The sequence below is a fragment of the Triticum aestivum genome, chromosome 7D (assembly GCF_018294505.1).
Source record: "Triticum aestivum cultivar Chinese Spring chromosome 7D, IWGSC CS RefSeq v2.1, whole genome shotgun sequence".
NCBI lineage: Eukaryota > Viridiplantae > Streptophyta > Magnoliopsida > Poales > Poaceae > Triticum > Triticum aestivum.
Genome location: NC_057814.1, coordinates 59,787,559 through 59,809,878, shown reverse-complemented (window position 1 = coordinate 59,809,878; position 22,320 = coordinate 59,787,559). Strand labels below are relative to the sequence as shown.

Sequence of the window (22,320 nt, the reverse complement as noted above, 5' to 3'; positions counted from 1 at the left end):
TAAATTCATGTACTGAATCTTTTGCTTATGTAAGGGTTTCAATACTTCCCCAACTCTGCTCTGCACTGATGGTTGCTCAATGATTGATCGTCGGATGGTACTCTGTCTTTTATTCTGATTGTTCCTGATTAGTAAAATGGAGCTCGTAAAGAACCATGGAGGTAGAATCGCTCCTCCCTTAAGCCAGCCTGTTGTTCTCTTTTTGATAGGTGTTGCTGCTCTTCTTACTGCTCCTCTATGGTGTTCTTTTGCCAGGTTGGTGTTAAGTGACTGCCAGATCTCTTGATGTTCATCGATCGCTCTTCCTGTTCCTCCCTCTTCGCTGCGCCTTTCATCACCGCCGAGGTACGTTTCGTGCTCTGTTCATCTCTATTGATGTGTGTCCGTGTGTTCATTTTCGGTTCCTGGCTATATCGCTTCATTCATGCTCATCACGTGTTTGTTGTTATGTCTACTCCGTGTGACGCCTTGGATTTTCTTTCCTTTCTTCAGAAATCACAGTTCCTGGATCATCATCAGATTTGGTTTGTTTGTCTCTCATTCAGGTACTGTTTGCAATACCTTTCTTAGCATGGCGGTCAACTCTGCTTTTTGTTTTATGTGGTTTTGAGCAAGATTGTTGCATTTGGTTTCATGAAGATTCATGTCAAATCAGAAGTGTTGTGATGCAGACCATAAAATATGCTACTGCCATTTGCAACAAAATCTTAGAACTGCTAAAAGAAATAGGGTGTGAGATGAATTGAATAGGACACTCATGTATGAAGGTTACCCCTACCCTATTACATCTACCACACGCTCTTTGTTTTCTTCCGATTACACAGAATTCTTAAAAGGTAACTTCGAGAGCTTTGTATACTGTTTAATACAACATACAGGACACTCTTTGGTTTGTTTGAGAAAAGCAGTATATAGTCAGCTCAGATAAAATTCTATTTCAGCTCACATACCTATCATTGGCCCACTAAATTATGAAATGAGTGTATACTAACATACGTGGTCCCTAATATCTTATCAGCATCGTACAATGGATACGATTGAAGTTCCACCTAGGGTCATCTTTGAGACCATAATGAATAAACTCCAGTTACCTCCACCAACATAACCCAGCCATGGAGATGTCAATGGGAAAACAACAGTAGGTGTGCATTTCTACCCATCCAGGTCCACCATGCCTTATCCTTCCTGTGAGGTACGCCTATCAAGCAGTCCGTCAACGACACCGGAAGCTGCTGAACACGAAGCAGCAACTAAGGCTATAAGATACATGCTATCAATTGAGGAAAAAGGAAATGAAGGACCACAACTATGTAAAACTGAAGAGCATGGAAGATTCTAACAAAAAGCTCATCAAACGGTTAGCTACAAAAAATGGTATACTATGCGCGAAGAACAGAAGAATTGGGCAGCTCACAACAGCCTTTCGCATCTTCATAGCCACGTCAACACTGCATTGCCAAGAAATTCACACACTTGTAGCAGACAACCAATCGAATAGAGAAGCAGAGGTTGCCACACCTTCCGGCTCGTGTTTCATGGAACTGGAGAAGCTCACATCAGATCTTCAGTGTCTGATCATTAAAGCAACTGAGAAAGTGCAGTCCGTTGGTGGTTACGAGGATCAATCACAGTCTGACGATAGCGAGGCCGATCAGTTTCCACCATACTTTGGACCAGAAGATGAATACACTGGACCAAGCTGCCTTGCCGATGAACCTTACTACGATACAGACGAGTAGCTCTTTCAATCTCGAGGCTCCTAGGCTATATGTATCTCCTGTTAAAGGCATGTACTGTTTGCGCCTGTCGATGCCTGTCGATGCATGTATCGACAGAAGTTAAGTTGAACACTAAGTGTAACTATATCCAATACTATGTACTTCTGTTTACTTTTGAACACTGCCCTACAAAGCATCCGGTGTATCAATATATGAGTCATAAATTTGTATGCAATGCCATCTGCTATGATTATGTCCTTTACATCTCTATTATTTACAGAAACTTAAAAGGTTTGGATTTTGAAATGTTTAATACAAAAATTAGTGTTTAAATATTTATTTATCACCCATACCTTCTATTCACTCTTTCTTGATTATATTGACCACACATTGCCACATCAAATCAACCTTATTGCATGTTATTGCTCGTTCTTACTTGGTATCTTATTTTATCCCTGTAGCTCCTAGAGTGCTTGGCTAATTTTTTTAAAATAATACATTTTTTTATTAATTTGCACAAATATTACGCTGAAAAAATAATTTTCAAAAATAATACACCGTCGGCCCGCTGCAGGCCGACTGGGCCTAGTCAGCCCACAGCAGGCCGACTGGGCGTACTCGGCCAGTAGCAGGCCGACAGCTGGCTCACCTGCCACTTGTCGCACGCGCATTGGGCAGGCCACGTCGCGGGGTGGGGAGAGGGAGCTGTCGGCGCGGCGATCACGGGGTGAGCCCCTGTCAGCCTACTGCGGGCCGATCGGCCAGCTGCGGGCCGACAGGGTGCGGCCCCACCTGCAGCACACCCGGCTCCCTGCGGCTCGAGCATATCTGTTCGCTATCCCACTTGAGCATATATGTTCTTCCTCTGTTCTTTCCTTCTCCCTTCTGTACACGAAAATGCCTTCAATTTCTACACCTAAATGAGCCAGTTTTTTGCGGATTTGGCACCGTGAATGGATTCAACTTAGTTAGGGCAGCCAAAAGAGTCCTCAGTCTACTGATGGGGTAGCTCGTGGTGGTCGTGGTGAGCATTTTGGTAGCTCGTGGAGGTGAAGGTGGTGGTGGTGAAGTTGGGGCAGTGTGGTGGAGGTGGTGGAGGTGAAGCTCATCGTTCGTCGTTCTTCGTTGGAGGCGGAGTACCGGCAGTTTGGTGGCTGCCGTTCGTCGTTCTTCGTTCGCACGCACGCTTCAAGGGTATATTTTAGCAAACATTTTATTTTTCATAGGTGCTCCGGTAGTATTTGTTAATATGTTTCGATGTGAAATAAATTAGGTGTGCGATTATTGTTATTTGCCCCGGTAGTATACGTAAATATATTTAGATGTCAACTAATTATTTGTGTAAAAATGTGTAGTTGCTCCGGTAATATTCCGTACTATATGTGGATGTGAAGTATTTAGGAGTGTCAGTATTTGGAGTAGCTCCGGTAAAATCCGTAACATAGGTAGTCAAATATTAAAATCTGTAAATATTTGTAGTTGCTCCAGCAAATATTTGTAATATACTTGTAGGTGTGTGAATTGTATTAGTTGCTCCGTTAATATTTTGTAATATATATATAGACATGTCTAATATTTTTTAGTGAATTGTATTTCGTTGTTGAAAAAAAATAGGTGAGCCGAGATGTCTGATGTAGTGAAGTTCAGATTTTACTATGGTCCTGGTACTGTCCAAACAACTGAGATGGGAGCAGATCTGAGTGAATTTACTCACATAGAGGTGCCAATGAGCGCACCTCAAACATGGTCTGTCTGTCAGTTGAAAGAATGGATTGCGGTAAGTTTAGGTCTTGATACTGAAACACACACCGTCGGTGTTCATGCATTATGGACACGGTCAAGTACAATAATTTACTTTTATTTGAGGCCGATAGAGCGAGACTCCGATTGGGTGCGGTGGTTACAAGGTTGTGAACGAAGGGGATGCAATCATGTTGCTTTATTGCTTCCCGTCTTGAAGGAGGTCACTGCACATGAAGGCGATGGTGGCTACGATCCTGGTCATAGCAGTGTAGGGAGGCAGTTATCTATGTCAAATGCTGGAGATGATGGTTACGAACAAGGACAGAGCAGTCAGGTAGAAGGAGGAAATGCTTATGGTTATGAATCAGGGCAGAGTAGTCAGGTACAAGGAGGAAATGCCGATGGTGATTACAATGGCGAGGTGGACGCTAACGTGGTAGATGGGCACATGCAGGACCAGATGGAAGAAAAAGACACCGATGTTGAAAGGGGTCATGCCGATGATTCTGACGAGTCAGATGAAGAAGAAAATGCAGAGGAGGTCCCGAATCCTGCATCGTGGAATCATGACTTCTCATCTGCAATGACCGTGAATGATGGACATGACAGCCTGGCAATATCACCAGAACAATATTGCGACGGGTGCTATGTATCCGAACAAGCAAGCCCTGAAGGATGCAATAATTAATTGGGCAATGTCCATGCAAAGGGTTTTCACAGCTCAGGTGTCCAGTCAGAAATTCCTGACAATGGTATGCAAGAACGCAGATTGTCCCGCCAGGGTGCACGGCTTTCTCCCTAAGTATGGCACAAGTTGGGTGATAAGTGACTTAGTTAATCACACTTGTCTTATTCCCTGCATCCCTCAAGATCATGCCAACCTTTCATCCACGCTTATTGCTCAGTTGTTTTACGATGAGATAGTGCAGGGCAAAGCTATGGAAGTGAAGGTAGTCCAGACAAAAGTCTTCGCCAGGTTCAAGTACAGAATTTCTTATGGCAAGGCTTGGAGGGCTAAGCATGCGGCGCTTGAGAGGAGATTTGGTTCTTATTTTGATGCATATGACTCTGTTGTCCAGCTCCTCCACACCCTGCAGCAGCGGAATCCAGGCACCTATATCAATATCCAAGACATGTTCATGCCAGAGTTCCCAACTGTGAGGGTGTTGCATCGTCTCTTCTTCTCTTTCAGTGTATGCATCGAAGCTTTCAGGCATTGCCGACCGGTGATATGTGTTGACGGTACTTTTCTCACAGGCAACTACAAGGGTCAGATCCTGACAGCCATAGGTCAAGACGGCCAAAATCAAGTCGTCCCACTGGCATTTGCTTTTGTGGAGAGTGAGAACATCGAAAGTTGGACATGGTTCTTCAGGCAGTTGAAAATATCAGTTGTGAAGGAGAAGCCCAATGTGTGCATCCTTCATGACAGGCATGCAGGTATACTCAGTGCGATAAGGACACTGACAAACCCAGGCCCTGAGGAACAAGTTCCATGGCAGGACTTGCAGAGCCGTTGGTGCATGCGCCATCTGGGGGCTAATTTCTTCTCGCAGTTTAGAAATAAGAACCTGATGAATCTGTTCAAAAAACTCTGCAAGCAGAACCAGTTATGGAAGTACAATTTGATACGCGACAGACTTAATGTGTGCACGCAGAGACACGTGAGGGACAGGAAAGCTGCAAGAGATGCAGCGGTGAGGGCACATGTTGAAGCAGTAGCTGCATAGTTGGCAACAGGAACAGCGGCCGTGGAGGAGGAGCCTGTTGGGCTATGTGACCTGCCAGGCTTTGACCCACCTGGTACTAGGAGAAGGCTCGGGAGGTCGATTAAAACCTTCGAGCAGTGGATAGAGCATGAGCCTCTGGAGAGGTGGTCTTTGCTACATGACACACATGGAGCAAGGTACGGTGTCATGACAACGAACCTCGCGGAAACATACAACTTTGTCCTCAGAGGAAACCAGGCATTGCCACTTACAGCCATCGTTGAGGGTATTTTCTATGGCACCGTCAAGTATTTCAGAGATAGACGTCAAAAAGCAGAGCAGCATATCTTAAACAACCCAAATACACGGTACTGCGAAAGAGTCACGAAGTACATGGACAACAAGATGCAAAAAGCTAGGTCACACACTGTAGTCGCCATCGGTAATCAAGAAAGAAGGTTTGAGCTCCGCTTAGCCAACAACAAATTCGGATGTGCAAATGAATTGAGGACGCATGAGGTGAAAATTGGTAATGAAGCCTGGCCAACGTGTGAGTGCACATGCAACAAACTGAAATTGCTTCACCTACCTTGCTCACATGTACTTGCTGCTTGCGGGCAGCTTGGAATGGACGCAATATCGTTTGTGTCTCCATTTTTTCTGAAAGAGACTGTCCTCAATACCTGGACAGGTGAGCTGATGGGTTTTCGATCAATGGGTAATTTCAACAGCGTCAACCCCGCTGAAAGGCGTTACATTCCAAACCCAGAGCATATGCGTACAAGTAGAGGCAGACGGCAGTGTCAGCGCATCCGGAATGATATGGATGAATCTGAAGCAGGAGATCCGACTAGGCAATGCATTCTATGCAATGAATTTGGCCATAGGGACACTAATTGTCCCACTTTCGTCACTGGGCGTGGACGAGGCAACCGGGGAAGAAGAGGAGGTAGAGGCAGTAGAGGAGTAAGGGCGAGATGAAGAAGCTAAGCTAGCAGTAGTATGTTCTGAATTTGTATTAAGTGTGGCACTATGTTCTGAATTTGTATTAAGTGTGGCACTATGTTCTGAATTTTTATTAAGTGTGGCACTATGTTCTGAATTTTTATTAAGTATGGCACTATGTTCTGAATTTGTATTAAGTGTGGCACTATGTTCTGAATTTTTATTAAGTGTGGCACTATGTTCTGAATTTTTATTAAGTGTGACACTATGTTCCGAATTTTTATTAAGTGTGACACTATGTTCTGAATTTGTATGCATGCGGCGCTTGAGAGGAGATTTGTATTAAGTGTGACACTATGTTCTGAATTTTTTATGTGCAGGAATGTCAGGATTGTGGTTGCTGAATGGGGACATTGATAGGGGTCATCGTGCCGCGATATGGTATGAGCGCAAGCTTGAGCCTCTGGTCACTCGCACTCCTAAGGAAAACTGGATGATACACCCAGGATGGCTTCAGCGGTACGTGCTTTATTAATTTGCACACTGACATGCATATTAATGGGAGACACTAACTGAAATGTTCTCTGATGAAGGTTGAAATGGGCCGGCCTTTTACCTTTCGCGCGTCTAGTTGAGTCTATCCCGGGTGAGAAACGCCTCGCCATCGATGGGTCCTTGCTGAGCTGCTTAGTGGACCGTTGGAGGTCAGAGACCCACACGTTTCACTTCAGATGGGGAGAGATGGCTCCTACTCTGGAGGATGTGTCACTTTTGCTCGGACTACCGTTGGCAGGTCATGCCGTAGGACCGTTGGACGCACCGGCTGGTTGGGAGCGAGCTCTTACACAACGTTTTCATGGTGTTTTTCCGGATGCTCCGGATCCGGTATGGGAGCATCATGGACCTAAGTATGAGTGGTTGCTCAATTTCCGGGTAATTTCCCCTATCTCTTATCTTCAAGTTATCGTGCATACGGTTTTACAGAAAATAACTGCGGCTTACTAAAACTTTCTCTTTGCTTAATGCAGATCCAGAACTTCCGGGCGCCGTTGACTGTGGAACAGATCACTCGGAGCCTGGAGGCCTACTTAATGTGGCTTTTCGGCAAGGTGATGTTCACAGAGAACCATGTCACCACTATTAGCGCGCTCTACATCCCTATGGCACTCGAGATAGCGAGCGCTCAGACGGCTGATCAGATCGGACAGAGGAGTTGGGGTTCGGCGGTCTTGGCGGCTACATACCAAGGTATGTGCAACGGTTGCCAGCTTACATCGAGAAAGCCAGCCCTTCTTGGATGCCCTCTATTTCTACAGCTGTGGTCGTGGGAGAGGTTCTATATAGGGCGACCAGACGTACGTGTTCGTGAGCCTATAGACGCCATGTTTGATGTTGACGGCATCGACATGCCTACTTTCGGTCTGTGTTGGACACGTCGCGAGGTATGCACCGTGTTGTAGTTTAATGCAACTTTTTTCTGCACAAGAGATAGTTCGATGCTAGCGGCTACTAACTTTTGTTTTCTGCAGAGACGCTTTGCTAGTGATCAGACCAGGAAGGCATACACAGCATTGAACGAGCAGTTCGATGCGTACACCGGGGTCATCTGACAGCCCTACACGGAAGCAGCCATACAAGCGAGATACCCTGGTGGTATGTCTGTGCTATGCGCGCACAAGGGACCGAGATTACTGTATGACAAAATCAAAGATCATCTTCAATGTCTTCATCAAGGAGATGGCACAACAGAGGGTTATGAGGCAATTTGGTCTTCTGCAGTTGGAGCTGCCTCCCCCTATAGAGAACCCGACGCCAGCACACATCCACAGGTATTAACCAGTTTTTCAATGTTACATTATATTTCATAGTACTTCATTCGAAGCTTTAGGTAATTGTTGAACACACACCACAATTTTAGGACGACAAGGAAGGGCATGACCAGGACAACTGCTGACTGGCTAGTTAGACTAGAGCCGTATGTTATAGAATGGGAGACAGCAAACACAAATCTATGGCACGAGACGCGCGTTTTTTATCTCAATCAATTCAATCTCTATTTGCGGCGCTACATGACCGGAACACGGTTACGCATCGTTGAGCACTCCCACCCAGAGGAGATACCGGATCCTACTCTGTCAAATATGTACCCGAGCTATGACACTTCGGGCTCTAGGCAGTACGGGGTAAGATATATTTTCTTTAAGTAATGTTGTCACATACTTTGATGTGCAAGAGACAGACATTATTAATCGTCATGGAAATTTGCAGGCTACCTTGACACACGAACTCTACGAAGACGTGACCATCTTTGGACGATCACTGTCGTCTGGACCTCTTCTTCAGCACCGTCCAGTGCTACAGCCCTTCTTGGAAAGAATTCAGAATAAGATACGGACTGTGTACGAGGCTATCACGTGCACCCGGAGAACCGACGTTGTTCAGCACCAGCAGCAGCAGCCGCGTCACTCCACGTACCGACATCAACCACGTCCACGTCTAGCACATCAGCCGACAACCAGGCCACCCCGTCCTGACCAACCTGGCAGTTCAACGTGGCAGCAACCACAGCACTATGGTCCCACGTCGAGCTTCGTGTTTTCTCCACAGCCACAGCAGCACGGTCCCTCGTCGAGCTTCATGTTTTCTCCACAGCCACAGCAGCACGGTCCCTCGTCCAGCTTCGTGTTTGAGCCAGAGCAGCCGTCACATCCAGCAGGTATGTGGGCCTCATTCTTCATGATGAAACGTTCCATCGCGCAGGAGCATACGGATATCAGGCATCTATGTCGGCATCACATGATACGTGGGGGAGTGATCAACATCCCGAGGAGAACATACAGGCTCAGATGTCGCAGCACACCCAGTGGATGAACATGTTTTCGACTCCTCCACCAGGCCCCACACAGGATACACATCATGACCAGGAAGAGTTTGAGATTCCTCCTCGTCACATTAGGCCACCCGACAGGTGGGGATGGTCGCCGCTTCCAGATCCGCCTCCCCGCCAGGCCAGACGTCGTCACTGACGCTTCTATCTATCAGTACAGACATTACCATCTATTTCTGTGTGAGACTTATGTCTATTCTATGTATGAGACAAATGACTATGTACTTATGTATGAGACATATGCCTACTCTATTTTAGTACTCTGTTATCTGAACTACAAGATCATATTTAGATAGAACATAATGCTCATACAACAAGACATTACAAACAACTAGATAGAACTACATCTAAATTAAACCGTACGTACGATTGAACTTGCAACATACAACATAAAAACTACATGAAGTCATCATCGTCATTCTCGATCGATGCAGAACTCTTGCCCTTCGACGATGAAGAACTCTTGCCCTTCGACGATGAAGAAGTCGTGCCCTTCGACGATGCAGAAACCTTGCCCTTCGACGATGCAGAACCCGGAAGCGGCGGCATGAAGATATCATCTTCGTCCTCGCTCTCCTCAGTCCATAAACATGGATTATTTGCTGCAATCCTTCTGAAAGTTTCACTCTTCGGCACCACTACCTTCTTCCACCTTTCATGTAACCTAAGAAGTTCTTTACGTACCTCCTCATAGGTCCTTTCAGGCCACCCAGACCTACGTAATTCGTGAGCCAACTCATCCATTATGGTGTCACTACCGGTGAGTTCGTCCCATGGAACTATCCTATTGTCCATCCTGAAATCGGTAGCTAGCCTCAGAAGAGTCCTGCTCATCCCAGGGTGAAAACTACGATCGAAAGGATAATGCGACATCTCAACTACACTACACTGGAATGCTTATCCACCTCCGTCTGAAGGGGGTTTTATAGGTAGAGAGGAGAAAATGGCGGGAAAGAACGACTGCAGTATGGCGGGAAAGAGTTGGCGGGAACATATGGCGGGAAACGGGTGGCGGGAAAAAGTTGGCGGGAACATATGGCAGGAAACGGGTGGTGGGAAAGAGTTGGTGGGAATATATGGCGGGAAACGGTGGATAAGAAATGGGTGGCGGGAAAGAGTTGGCGGAAAAATATTGAGGGGAAAGGGTTGCGCGAAAATACGTCATAGTTTTGAAAAAAAATCTGTAATATCGTACGGGACAAAAAAAATCTGTAATATGGTATGCATGCACCAGTCGGCCCACAGCAGGCCAATTAGTTCCTGTCGGCCCACATCATGCCGACTGGACCTTGTCAAACCCCAGTTGGCCGACTGGACTTTACCTGGTGGCCGATAGGCCAATCGTCCAGCAGCAAGCGGATAGGCCCCTAGTCGGCCTGCTGTGGGCCGACGATGTATTATTTTTAAAAATCATTTTTTTGGCGTAATATTTATGCAAATTAATAAAAAAATTATTATTTAAAAAAAATAGCGAGTGCTTGTGTGTAAAACCGACGACTGTGGCTGTGATGGACTTGGACGAACTTGTCGAGCAAGGTTCACCTGGCTCTGCTTCATCCACCGACAAAAAATTGTCTCCACCTACAAAGGTTAGCCCAAACTTATGAATACGCTTTATATCTCGCAGCTCATTTAAAATTGATATATTCTCCTATGCTTAGACATCCCTTTGCTGCTCATTTATCAGTTACATATTTTTTCGTGTCTGAACCATTTACAAACATCCAGGTTGACCATACCACTTTGACAATTTCTGCAAGAATGATTCTTGATATTATGTTGGAGAATCCTCAGATTCCTAAAGCTGTTTATCAGAGAAGGATGTACAGCGCTGGTGCCTCTCCATCACAAATGGTGATTACAGGGGTCAATCTGCCAACGAAGAGATAGCAGAGGATTCCGCTGCGATGGAGGCTGTTAGATACATGGAACGCGCTACAGGTATTGTTGTGAAGGACCTAAATTATGGACGACTAGAGAAAATGCAACAAGAGAATGGTTTTCGAAAGCTTCAACTGGATGAAGCTTTTGACATGATCAACAAGCTAGTCAGACTTTGTATGCTTGCTGTTAGATACATGTCCTCCTTCTCAAACCAGCTCCAAAATATCATGGTAATTGGCTTTCCTCCCACACGTCTTGGCAATGGGCATTTCTACACACTTCCGACCAGAGCCCTCTAGGGTTTCCTTTCGCCGCCATGCGCGGCTGCGAGCGATGCAGGCTGTACGAGAAGCACCTCACGGAGGTACACGGTCACACAAAGACCACGACCTCGGCATCCACCTCGCGAAACTCGACCGCCACCAGATCCGCAAGAAATGAACACACCGGCACCGGCAACACGCTCCGATCGCGCCGGTCGCACTCAACGACGCCGTCAACCATCAGGTACGGTCATTCAACTCTCTAATCATTGAACTTTACATCAAAAAGTACAGATTCGCTGCTCATACATCACATGAATCGATTGACACTTCGAATCTCCTGTATGCACATTAAGATTCAGTTTCGCCTACTGTTTCAGTTACATGAATATCTTTGTCATCACTACATTGATTATATATTAATCTATTTTACTAACTGTTTTATATTTTGCCTTCCCGATTAATCACATACATGCTCACCTGCACACATAATTCTCATCACTGTCGGGGTGAGGTGTCGTTTTTTTTTCCTTTCCCGATCGAACTACCGAACGCCACGGTATGCGTACGACGCGGGCGTACGGGGCGGGAAGTACACGGGCGGACGGCCCTACGACGGATGGCGGTACACAAATACGAAATTTAGTATGGACAATTCCACCCCTTCCACGTTTATTGGGGGGGAGGGGGGGTTGTACTCTGCTCTACCACCATGTGTTGTCTCAGTCGTTATGTGGATGTACAACAACTATAAGAATAAATGATATATCTGTAACCTTATACATTCATCACAGCTATCTCTAAATGGTACCACCAGCTTTCCATATCGATTATATCGCCATTTTATCAATTGCTTCAGCGACATCTATAGCGCCATGGAGTACATATCATGCTTGCTTATTTCCTGCCTGTCCCATTGTATGAACGTCGCCCGCTACACAGACTAATTCAACCTAATTCAGAGAACATAGCTCACTAGCTTTCTGTGCAATTTTATAAGCAACAAAACATGTTTAACATTCTTCACTGCCGTTTTACTCTTCTTTCGAAGTTAATAGTTTCATTCTTATGTTTCACCATCTCCAGTGGCAATAATCACATTTCGTATTTCTAACGCTATATTTTATCATACGATGAACAGACCGAAGAGAATGAGCAGCAAGAGTGCATCATCCGCGGTGAGCACATGGCTTATTTTTTTTGTTTTTTATATGTGAAACAGCAAACTCACAGCTTCATAACCCACCATGTATCAGTGTATTTCTTTATGGATTTCTTTATGGACTGCCTTCAGCTATTTACTAAGTCTGCTAGATTAATATTTATTTCCTTTCCTACTGATTGGTCTCACCATCGGGAACGACTATACAATAGAAAAAGGCCCACAGGTGCAAAAATAGAAAAAACGAGTCTGGGCCTTCTGATCCTGGATGAATGGTCCAGATTATAGTGGAAGGATCTGAACGCACATGTACTAGGATCTTTGCAGAAAACTCCTTTGCTTCTACTTATTTCGCAGGAACGTTTCTTGGCCTTCTTCTTCCTAAGAACGCAGCAGCGCGAACCAAATCCCCAACGCGTAGCAGCCGGCTCCAGCACCAACCCTCCAGCTTGCCGACGGTGGCGACGGGCGAGATCCGGTGCCTAGCTGGCCGATTGAGCCCGGCGGAGGTCCAGATCCACATCCTCGACCGTCCTCTCGCCGGTGTTTTGGCGGCCCCGACAGACCTCCCTTGTTCGAAGCCGAGACCTTGTGCGGATCTCCAAGGTACTCTGCTCTGACCTCCAGAGAAAAACCTCACTCCATTCTTTCTCCTACCCCACCAGCCCATTCTCCACACGTTGCCCACACCCCCGCGTCTAGCTCCGCCATCTGGAAACGTCGAAGAAGAAATCTTCAGTCTTCAGGTATGCTTGTCTGAAAGGTTGGTACCAATTTGCATACTTGATTCTGTAGCATTTATTTAGGAAATCACTTTTGTTCAACTTTTACTGCAAACTGTGCATGTCATCTACTCCTCACAAACAAGAACATGATATTATGGACAAAATTTTATGACATGTAAGTCGAAAAAGTAAATGTCCTGAAAATAGACTTGTGCTTGGAGTTCAGACTGAAAGTACCAAGCATTCTGCAAATGTTATGTACCAAATTTCAGACTTGTGCTTGGACAGTTTGAAAGTACTCCACGGAGTAAAATTTCAGACTTTCAGACTTGTGCTTTGACATTCTGGAAGTACTTGTGCTTGTACCAAATTTCATACTTTTAGACTGACAGTCTACAAGATAACATTAACAAAGATGACAGTCTGAAAATTACTTGTGCTTGTACCAAAATTCAGACTTTCAGACTTGTGCTTGGACGGTCTGAAAATGCGAAATTTCAGACTAGTGCTTGGACAGTGTGAAAGTCTGAAAGTACCAAATACTTGTGCTTGTACATGTCATCTATGGCATACATAATATTAGTACTTCCAGACTTCTTCGGCGTAAAGAGTACTTGCAGTACATAATATTATGTTAGGAAATCATTTTTGTCAACTCTTACTGCAAAATCCAAGCACAATTCTGTATCATGTCATGTTTATTTAGAAGTACATAATATTTTAGCATAGATATCTGAAAGTACTCTTTGCTTTAAAATAGTGCTTGGAGCATATGTTGTATCCTCTAGGGTAAGATTAAAAAATTCTGGATCTTTGGAAATGATATGAATGGCAAGCATATGAACATTTTGTGAAAATGATATATTTTAATCGTCCGACTAACAGTATCTTGGAAGCTTACAATGATTTTTAGGCAAAGGCGAGCAGTACAATAGCTAACCCACTAGCAACACAATATGTTATACATACAGAGAGCTAAAAGAAATTACTAAGGACAAAACATCCATCAATCTAACAATTTATGAGGGGTGTGAAAATAATGAATTGCCAAGAATTTATGTTCTTAAGCGGTGGGAGAGAAATTGCAAAAGGTATATTTCTCTTCACGTAGATGTAGAAGCATTTATACTTATCTACCTTGACACACATCATGATGTAATATGTTTCACGTTGCTAGGGACATTGTCTTCGATAGGGAAGGGAACATGCTTGAAGAGAATTTAATTGACCCGGTTGACATGGCTATGAAAAGGAAGATAGCTCTCGTTAGAAACAAGCTAGAAGATCTCATACGGAATTCTAAAAGTTCAATGGAAGGAATTGAATTCTTGCACACCAGTTTGTGCAACGCTGAGATGGCTTTAGCCCAGCTTGTACCAGCTGTAGCATACAACACACACGAAAATGAGGAGTCATTTATCGGGAGCAACGGAGCATCATTCCAAAGCACGTTACCATCCACACACCTACTGATATCAATGCAAGGGGCACTTGCTCTATAATAAAGGGACACAGGGATGCTGTGAGGAGTGGGTCGGGCGAGAAGAAAAGAAGGCCTGGAATCCATCAAAAGGTCGCACGCAAATGTCGCATTTGTAAGGAAGTGGCGTTCCACGATGCAAGGACATGCTCTAAGAAACAAATGACACAACAGTAGAGGTTTGCACTTCTAGCTTTGAAGATTCCTTTAGTTGCTGAAATTCCTCACATGCTTCCATCAACAGAGGTAGATTAAAGTTCTGTGAGAGCTCATCATCATGTGAAAAGAAAAATAACCATTTTGTGGTTCACTGGTTATAGGTATTATTATTCTTCTCGAACTCATGACTGCTCTTAAGTGATTAAACTGTCCAGTAGCTTTCTCTGTCCAGCATAGACGCATTTAGGTTGTGTTTTGCGTTGAATTTGTCTCTAATTTTTCTTCCATCTGGTATGTGCAGCAAACAATCAAATGGTATTATTCATGCATATTCATTTCATTATATAATGATGATTAAAAAAATTAAGTACGAATGCATGACACTTGCATGGTCTTGTGCTAACTGAATCTCATTTGCTAGGTCTGACGTCTCCCAGGACAAGAAGATTGATAGGCAAGAGGCACTAATACGGGAGGCAAAAGGCTGTAGCTTTTCTGTTGTATACCATCAACAGAGCAAAACCTAATGCAAATTCTAATGGCAAGCTTGTTCAGTGGATATCGGTGCTTTCTTTAGTCCTTCATACTTAGTGTTGTCTGTGATGTACCAAAAATGCTTTTCTCGTGCTATGTAACACTTTATATGTATGTGTTTTTTTTCTGTTCTGTTTTGTCTGGGATCGTGCAATTTCGAATGTATGTTTAGTTATGATTTAAAGTGGATGGATTAATTTTCTCATGTCTCAAATATTTGTGATGATGTTCTCATACATTTTAGCGACCAACATGTTTGGATTTCTTGCATGATTCCGGATGTAGCAGAAGCTACTAATGAAATCAAATATATATCAAATTCCGTACAGTACATATGCAATTTTTTGTGGACCGGTACAGATCTGAGAATTTGTCTTATTTATGAGGTACAGAATGATTGATATATCAGAAATTTGGGGTGGTTATTGCAAAAGTTCCCTTCCATATGTAACTACTAGTAGGGGTTTTTGAAGAAATGTACACTTACAACCCTCCAATCAATCTGTACCAATCATCTTCCATCCAATGGCCATAGTTGGTTTTTCTATTCTTTCACCGTACACCCTTTTTCTATTGTAGTCGTTCCCCAATACATCTCTCACAAAATTTGCAATCACACTGCTCTGTTCTACTTTTTCTTGCTCAATGTTTGTTTCCTTTTGTAGTCATTACTTTCAGCATGTCAGACAATGCTGATCTGAATCTGTATGCAATCGTTTGTGTTTTCTCTATTCTACAAACTGCTTTCACCATCCGCTATATTTTAGAACTTCACTTCTCTATTTTAAAAATTAATCTTCAATTTTTACTTGTATGACCTCATGTCTAAGGTCCTGTTTGGATGGCTACCAAAGGCTACCCTTCCAAAATTCTCGTTGTTCACCAAAGCGTGGGCAACCGTTTCGAAGAGCCAGACATCAAGTACTATGTGTGCACAATCAACAGAACATTTGCCAAGCCAAGCCAGCGCATGGTAACCTTAAAAACACAATCTTATCTTCCATATCACACAACAATTTATGCCCATGTAAATCACTTGCTTTCTTGTACCAGTATTTTCAGGTACACTATACTGAAGAGAACTTGCTGGACTACATTGATCCAAACAATGATACACTCATGTCAGACTTGCAAATGGACGTCTTCTCGCCGAATGTCGCATCATGCTAGGAACTGACAAAAGGGCCACTATAACCACCAACTGGTCTGAGTTTTGTCGCGGGGCCAACATTCACGAAGGAGACATCTATGCTTTTCATTTCAGGATCACTTCAAAGCGCTGCCTGGTTCTCACTGTGCACCGCCTCTAGATGCACCATCGAAGACACCGCAACCCCTGTGTCAATATAATCGAGCACCAAGTACTCCTAATTATGCTCTATCCCAGGATGAATCTGTGGTTTGCTTTTGGGCCCTCTTATCGCATGCTTTTGAAGATGCTAAACTTATGTCGTTGCTTATGTAAACTGCACTATTCTCAGTCACATGGTTCATGTTCAGATCCATAATGGGGCTTATATATTAGGATCACCCAGAATGCAGAATAAGTTATTCTTCACCCGAGGTAATCTTACGATCACTTCATAAATAAATTACATTTGAAATACAAATAATTACATTCATATTGACTCACTATGTAAAATTTGTTTGGAATACAAATAGTTACATTCATATTGATTCACTATGTAAAATTTGGTAGAAAAAAAAGGTTATAAGGCCAGAAATATCGCATTTTATATATATTTCGGTTGCTATTCTCTGCTTCAGATCTCAGTTTCTTAATTAAAGCAATCATCTCACACGCTAATCAGAACAGAAAAGAGTGTTAAAGGGTCGACTACTACCAGGCACCGCCTAGCTCCCCCTCAAGAGGCGCGCCACGGGCGCGCCCCAACACCTAGTAGAAGACCAACGCGTGCATGGCTACCAATTTTTGTTGTCCACACCAAAACAAAACATTGCTATAGGATTGGTATATTTGGCTAATAGGCTCTGCACTAGCACAAAAGCAAAACGAACACCGTACCGCAGAACCCTAACCGTCCCGTCTGAAAATTTTCCATACTTGTATCGCCTCCCGCCATGACCACCACCGGCCATCGGGTCGCCAAGGAAGGCATCCCTGACGCGACCACTACTGCCGCCAGCCTCCCCACGGCTCCCACACTAGGCTAGCAGTCACCCCCCTATCGTTTTCACATTGTCGATGGCAAGAAGTCGAAGCCCGTCCGCTGCCAAGGGCATGCGCCACCACAAACCGTTGCCGCGACCGCCGGGGAAGCGCCCCAGGACCCCACCGTAGCAGCCGCCGTGGGATCGACGATCGCGGTTGCGGCCGGCGCGAAGAAGAAGGTGGCGACTACGCCAGCGGTGATCCCTCACATAGCGGCACTGGTTCCTCCAGCATCGCCTGGGCCACTTGATCTCCCTTCCCACCACAACACGAGGACGAGCCGGCGTCACACGTCGCCATAGTTTTTAGCATCTCCAACGTGTTCGATGAAATGACTGGGAGGTAGATGGAATTATCTTTTTTGTTTTTTCATTGATTTTTCGTGGGCCTTTTCATTTTGTATGCAATTATCATGTGATATGTATGTATTTGTTGTGGATGCATGGCAGAAAAATGGCCTTGATCTAGCCATCGACGTTGAGGAACAAATGTCAAGTTATTGGGAGTGTATTTATGAGTGCTTCAAGGCACGTAACAATAGCGGCATCTATCGATCACAAATTTCGCTCCAAAATCGATGGCAAGTTACAGCGGCGGATCGTCAAAAGTGGTCGGTGGCGAGGCGAACACGAGGAGCCAAGTGGCATTGTGTTTAATGCCGGCTGGCTAGCGAACGGACGTGTGGCCGGAGTAGGTTTCTTGGCGAATGCATGTGCTCAATGAAGGTAGGCGGGGCAGTCTGAAGCCGGTTGAATGCGGCTAGGAGGCTTGTTCAGCCGGGCGTGCAGGGGAGGCGCTCTCTCGGCCAGCGCGCCGCTTCAATACAGGCGCCAGTGAGAGGTCGCAGCCGCTCTGGCCAGCCTCAATGCGGAGCAGACGGTCTACAACAGCATGAATGCGGGCAGATGATGCCGATCAAGAAGCGTGCGTGGACAAGGAAGGATATTTTCGGTTGGCCAGAACAGTCAGGAGCAGGAGTGACAGTGGTCCGAATACCTGCGAAGTCTCCTAAATTCTCTTCAGTTTATGAAGAAAAGCACGTCGGACCATCGAGTGGACCGATCCAAGCCCGGCGCGAATCTGAAACACGCAGCAATCAGGAGAATCGTCGACCGCCACCGTCGGTGCGGTAAGAATACGTTATCATGCGCGAGGATGCATGCAGACAAATGAAAACGATTGGCATAGTTTGTTGCCCTGACAGCCCCATTTCGGCGGTACGGTGATTGTGGTGAGGTAAGCTAACACAGACAGTTAGCTAGCTGTTGAGTAATTTATGGACGGGTAGTGTCACTAATCACTGCAAACTTACTTTCAGGAAATCAACCCCAATAATTTTCATTTAATTAAAATACTATTTGCATAAGTTTTCAGTTTGTAAGCTTGTGGGTTAGTGGATGGTCGGCCGTGTCTAATCATGGCGAAAGGCATCAACCCAGCTTTCCCTTTCTTTCACAATCAACAGGCAAAAGATGAAAAAACGAAAACCAAAACCAAAAGAATGTTTCTGCTTCACAGTCATGTCAAGGTACCAACAACTGTAACAATGACAACGATGAAAACGTAATGGTAACTGTGATATAAATACGTTATAAATATGAATAAAATTAACAATAATACACAGGCAGCGTCCCCTCCCCCTCGCATCCGTCTCTCGTACCATATCATCTGTGACACTCTGGCTTCTCTCCCGTCTCTCTCAACACAAAAGCAAAGCAAAAGAATCGCGACACTGTGAATGTGAGCTCTAGTGCACGACACAGGAAAGGAAAAAGGCTCAAAGCCCATCACCCCTCGTAAATAATTACACAAAACCAAAAGAGAAAAAGGGTGACATGGCCGACGCGCGCATCATCACGGCCCGATCGACGGGGATCGTCGGTCTAGGCGAGCATCGCCGCCGCGCCGAGCGCCGCCACGATCACGGCCGCCGCCATCCCGGTGCTCCTCCCCGGTGCACTCTGCAAAACAACCATGGACAACAATGCACACGTTAAGTAGCTTGGATGCAAAACTGCGAGCCGACGATGAAGTAAACAATAGTGTGCATGGTCCAGGCAGCAGCCAGCAGGGACAGCCCTCCATGCTGGTGTCAACGGTGTGATTTGATTTGATTCTCATGTCAGGCAAGTTAATGCCCCAACTAATGTCATGTCAGGCAAGTTAATTAGCCAGTCAGGAGCACGTGCGTGTCGGGCTGACCCAACAGTGCGCGCCGACACACTGGCCGCCGTGGCCATGCCGTCCGGGTGGCAGCCTCGTAAATTTGCTTAATGGAGTGTGCATGGCTTGGACCCCAAACCCAGTGATCACGGTTGGCAAGTTAGTGAGCGTAGGACGTACCGCGGTGTCGGCGGCGGTGGAGTCGCCGCTGGGCCCGGGAGCCGCGGCGGCCTGGGCGGTGGTGGGCGCCACGGCCTTGGCCTTGACGGGGGCCGCGGCGGCTGGGGCGGGCGCGGGCGCCTTCGTCTTCTTCTTGGAGGAGCGCTTCTTCTTGGACGGCGCCGGCGCGGGGGCGTCGGTGGGCTTGGTCAACGGGGCCGGCGCGGCGGCAGGCACCTCGGGGACGAGCGTTGGCGCGGCGGCCGCGGGTACGTCTGCGGTGGGAGGGAGTGCTGCGGGGGCAGGGGCGGTGGCTTTGGCTGGTGGTGCGGCCGCGGGCGCCTTGGCCTTGGGCTTCGGTGCGGGAGTGGGAGCAGCCGCGGCGGGGGCAGTGACGGGGGCGGGAGTGGCAACTGGAGTGGTGGGCGGTGCGGCAGCAGGCGCAGGGGTGGCCGGGGCCTTGATGACCGGTGCCGGTGCGGCGGGGGTGGTGGGCGGCGCGGCCGCAGGAGCGGTGGTGGCCGGCGCCTTGAACGGCGCCGGGGTGGTCTGCGCAGCCGCGGGGGCGGGAGTGGCCGGGGCGTTGACTGGCGCCGGGGTCGTCTGCGCGGCCGCCGGGGCGGGTGTTGCCGGGGCCTTCACTGGCGCCGGCGTGGCAGGAGTGTTGGTCGGCGCCGGGGCGGCCGGGGCCTTCACCGGTGCCGGCGTTGTGGGAGTGGGAGTGGTGGTCGGCGCGGGGGTGGCCGGGGCCTTTACCGGCGCCGGCGTGGCGGGAGTGTTGGTCGGCGCGGGGGCGGCCGGGGCCTTCACCGGCGCCGGCGTGGCGGGAGCGGTGGTCGGCGCGGGGGTGGCCTGGGAAGACTTGGGCGCGGGGGCAGACGGGGTAGCAGTGGGCGGCGCGGACGCGTCGGCGGCGGGCGGGGCGGGGGAAGCGGTGGGCGTGGCCGCGGCCGCCGCGGGGGCCGGCGTCGCGCTGGGCGACTTGGGCGGGGCGTTGCCGGCCGGGGCGGGCGCCTGCGCGAGGGAGTGCGTCGCCGAGAGGAGGCAGAGCAGCGCGGCGCAGAGGAGGACGGTGGCAGCCCGTGGCGCCATTGCCAACTTTTTGTGCCTGCCGGTTTGTCCGAGTGTGAGTCGGGGAGTGTGAGTGTGGGAGACGAGGAGGAAGGAGGCGCGGGCTGCTGGTGATGGAAGTGGCACGGCGTGGCGCGAGGTATAAATAGGGCCTCCGCTCCGCGTCGCATTCCCGCCGAGTAAGGAGGCGCGCTCTGGAGCGTGCCGTTGGGGCGGTGGGTGCGGCGGGGCCGGGGCGCAGCGCGCGCGGGGGCCGGGCTCGGCTGTCTGTCCGGTGCCGTTGGCTCGCTCGCTGGCCGACGCAATGGCGGGCGCTCTCGTCCCGTTCGTCGGTGCGTGCGCCGGCCGTGCGCGCGGATGGTGAAGTGAAGCCGCTACGCGTTCGGTTACTTGGCAAGTAACTGGTGAGGTACAGTGGCGTGCGCCGTCGTGGTACGTGAGCATCGTCGCCGGGCCGGTGCGGCGTCGCATCGGCCTACTGGCGGTTGTTGTGCGTGCGTCGTAGGGGTATGCCTACGTGTACAGGCAGAGGCGTGTCGGTGCGTCAAGTTCTGGTTGGGAGTCCAGGTCCAGCCACGCGATGATCGATCCATCGAGTAGCCGAGCTTTCGGCTTCTCTTTCGTCGTCGATTGATCGTCGTGAGGTGAAAGCTCGGCAGTAGCAGTACTTTCATACCGACGCTAGAAGGGATCATACGAGCGCAAATCCGGGAAAGCGCGAAATCACTTGGCCCCGAAGGCTGGGACGCCGATACGTTGGACTAGCTTCCAAGCATCATTGGCAATGCCACACTAGTAGAAAAAGGGTCATCTGTCCAGGTTGGTAAGGGCCTTTTGTCCCGGTTTTTGAACCGGGACTAAAGGGTCGTTACTAATGTCCTAGCCCTTTAGTCTCGGTTCTTAGACGAACCGGGACAGATGGGCCTCCACGTGGCCGGTGCGGCGAGCCCAGACAGGAGGGTCTTTGGTCCCGGTTGGTGGCATTAATCGGGACCAATAGGCATCCACGCGTCAGTATTTCAGGGGCTGGGTTTTTTTTTTTTTTGGGGGGGGGGTTGAGGGTTTTGGGGGTTAATTTAGGTGTTTCATATATTGTGTTAGCTAGCTAATTAATAGAGAGAAGTGTCCTTTCTATCTCCGTGCTTGGTCGACGCTGCGTACTATATACGTATAGAGAGGACTAGACACGCTAGCTAGTAAGAAAATGAAGGAAACAGAAGATCGTCATGAACATATGCATACAGAGAGAAGTGATATCGACCACCTCTCCTTCTCCGAGAGATTGGTCGAACAACAAGTTCTCGTATATCTATCCGACACTACTGGCTACATATATACAATAATTATCTCTGACAATATAATCTCCTAATTATATACGAAGTCAAGGTCCACATGGTATTCTCCGTCTTCAGCGATCACGTGGTCAAGGAAGAATGCCGCCAATTCCTCTTGAATTGCTCGCATACGATCTGGTGCTAGGAGTTCATCCCGCATCCGAAAGATCTAATTTGAAGAAGGGGTCAATACATATATATATGAATAAAT

The 22,320-nt window shown here is 47.4% G+C and overlaps 2 protein-coding genes and 1 long non-coding RNA gene across 3 annotated transcripts; 2 read left to right on the top strand and 1 right to left on the bottom strand.

Moving 5' to 3' along the window:
* The first annotated feature begins 10,474 nt into the window (after positions 1–10,474).
* LOC123167625 (uncharacterized) lies at positions 10,475–16,882 on the top strand. The gene is made up of 5 exons (XM_044585460.1): positions 10,475–10,591; positions 10,731–11,393; positions 12,291–12,327; positions 16,040–16,182; positions 16,263–16,882. Exons 2-5 carry the CDS (start codon positions 11,203–11,205, stop codon positions 16,384–16,386), a joined length of 495 nt encoding a protein of 164 aa, XP_044441395.1. The 5' UTR covers positions 10,475–10,591; positions 10,731–11,202; the 3' UTR covers positions 16,387–16,882.
* LOC123167626 (uncharacterized) lies at positions 13,064–15,336 on the top strand. Its single transcript, XR_006484011.1, has 2 exons — positions 13,064–14,695; positions 15,097–15,336. It is a non-coding gene; the product is annotated as an uncharacterized lncRNA (long non-coding RNA).
* Positions 16,883–18,946: 2,064 nt separating the features above from the next.
* Positions 18,947–20,903, bottom strand: LOC123169656 (vegetative cell wall protein gp1-like). The gene is made up of 2 exons (XM_044587533.1): positions 19,726–20,903; positions 18,947–19,343 (listed from the first exon to the last, which is right to left on the bottom strand). Exons 1-2 carry the CDS (start codon positions 20,794–20,796, stop codon positions 19,266–19,268), a joined length of 1,149 nt encoding a protein of 382 aa, XP_044443468.1. The 5' UTR covers positions 20,797–20,903; the 3' UTR covers positions 18,947–19,265.
* Between the last annotated feature and the right edge of the window lie 1,417 nt (positions 20,904–22,320).

Excerpts from the sequence above, each read along its gene's own strand:
- LOC123169656 (XM_044587533.1), bottom strand. The coding sequence starts at position 20,796 with ATGGCGCCACGGGCTGCCACCGTCCTCCTCTGCGCCGCGCTGCTCTGC. Across the intron at positions 19,344-19,725 it reads CCACCGCCGCCGACACCGCG|AGTGCACCGGGGAGGAGCAC; the intron begins GTACGTCCTACG and ends GTTGTTTTGCAG.
- LOC123167625 (XM_044585460.1), top strand. The coding sequence starts at position 11,203 with ATGCGCGGCTGCGAGCGATGCAGGCTGTACGAGAAGCACCTCACGGAG. Across the intron at positions 11,394-12,290 it reads ACGACGCCGTCAACCATCAG|ACCGAAGAGAATGAGCAGCA; the intron begins GTACGGTCATTC and ends TACGATGAACAG. Across the intron at positions 16,183-16,262 it reads CCAAGCCAAGCCAGCGCATG|TATTTTCAGGTACACTATAC; the intron begins GTAACCTTAAAA and ends TTCTTGTACCAG.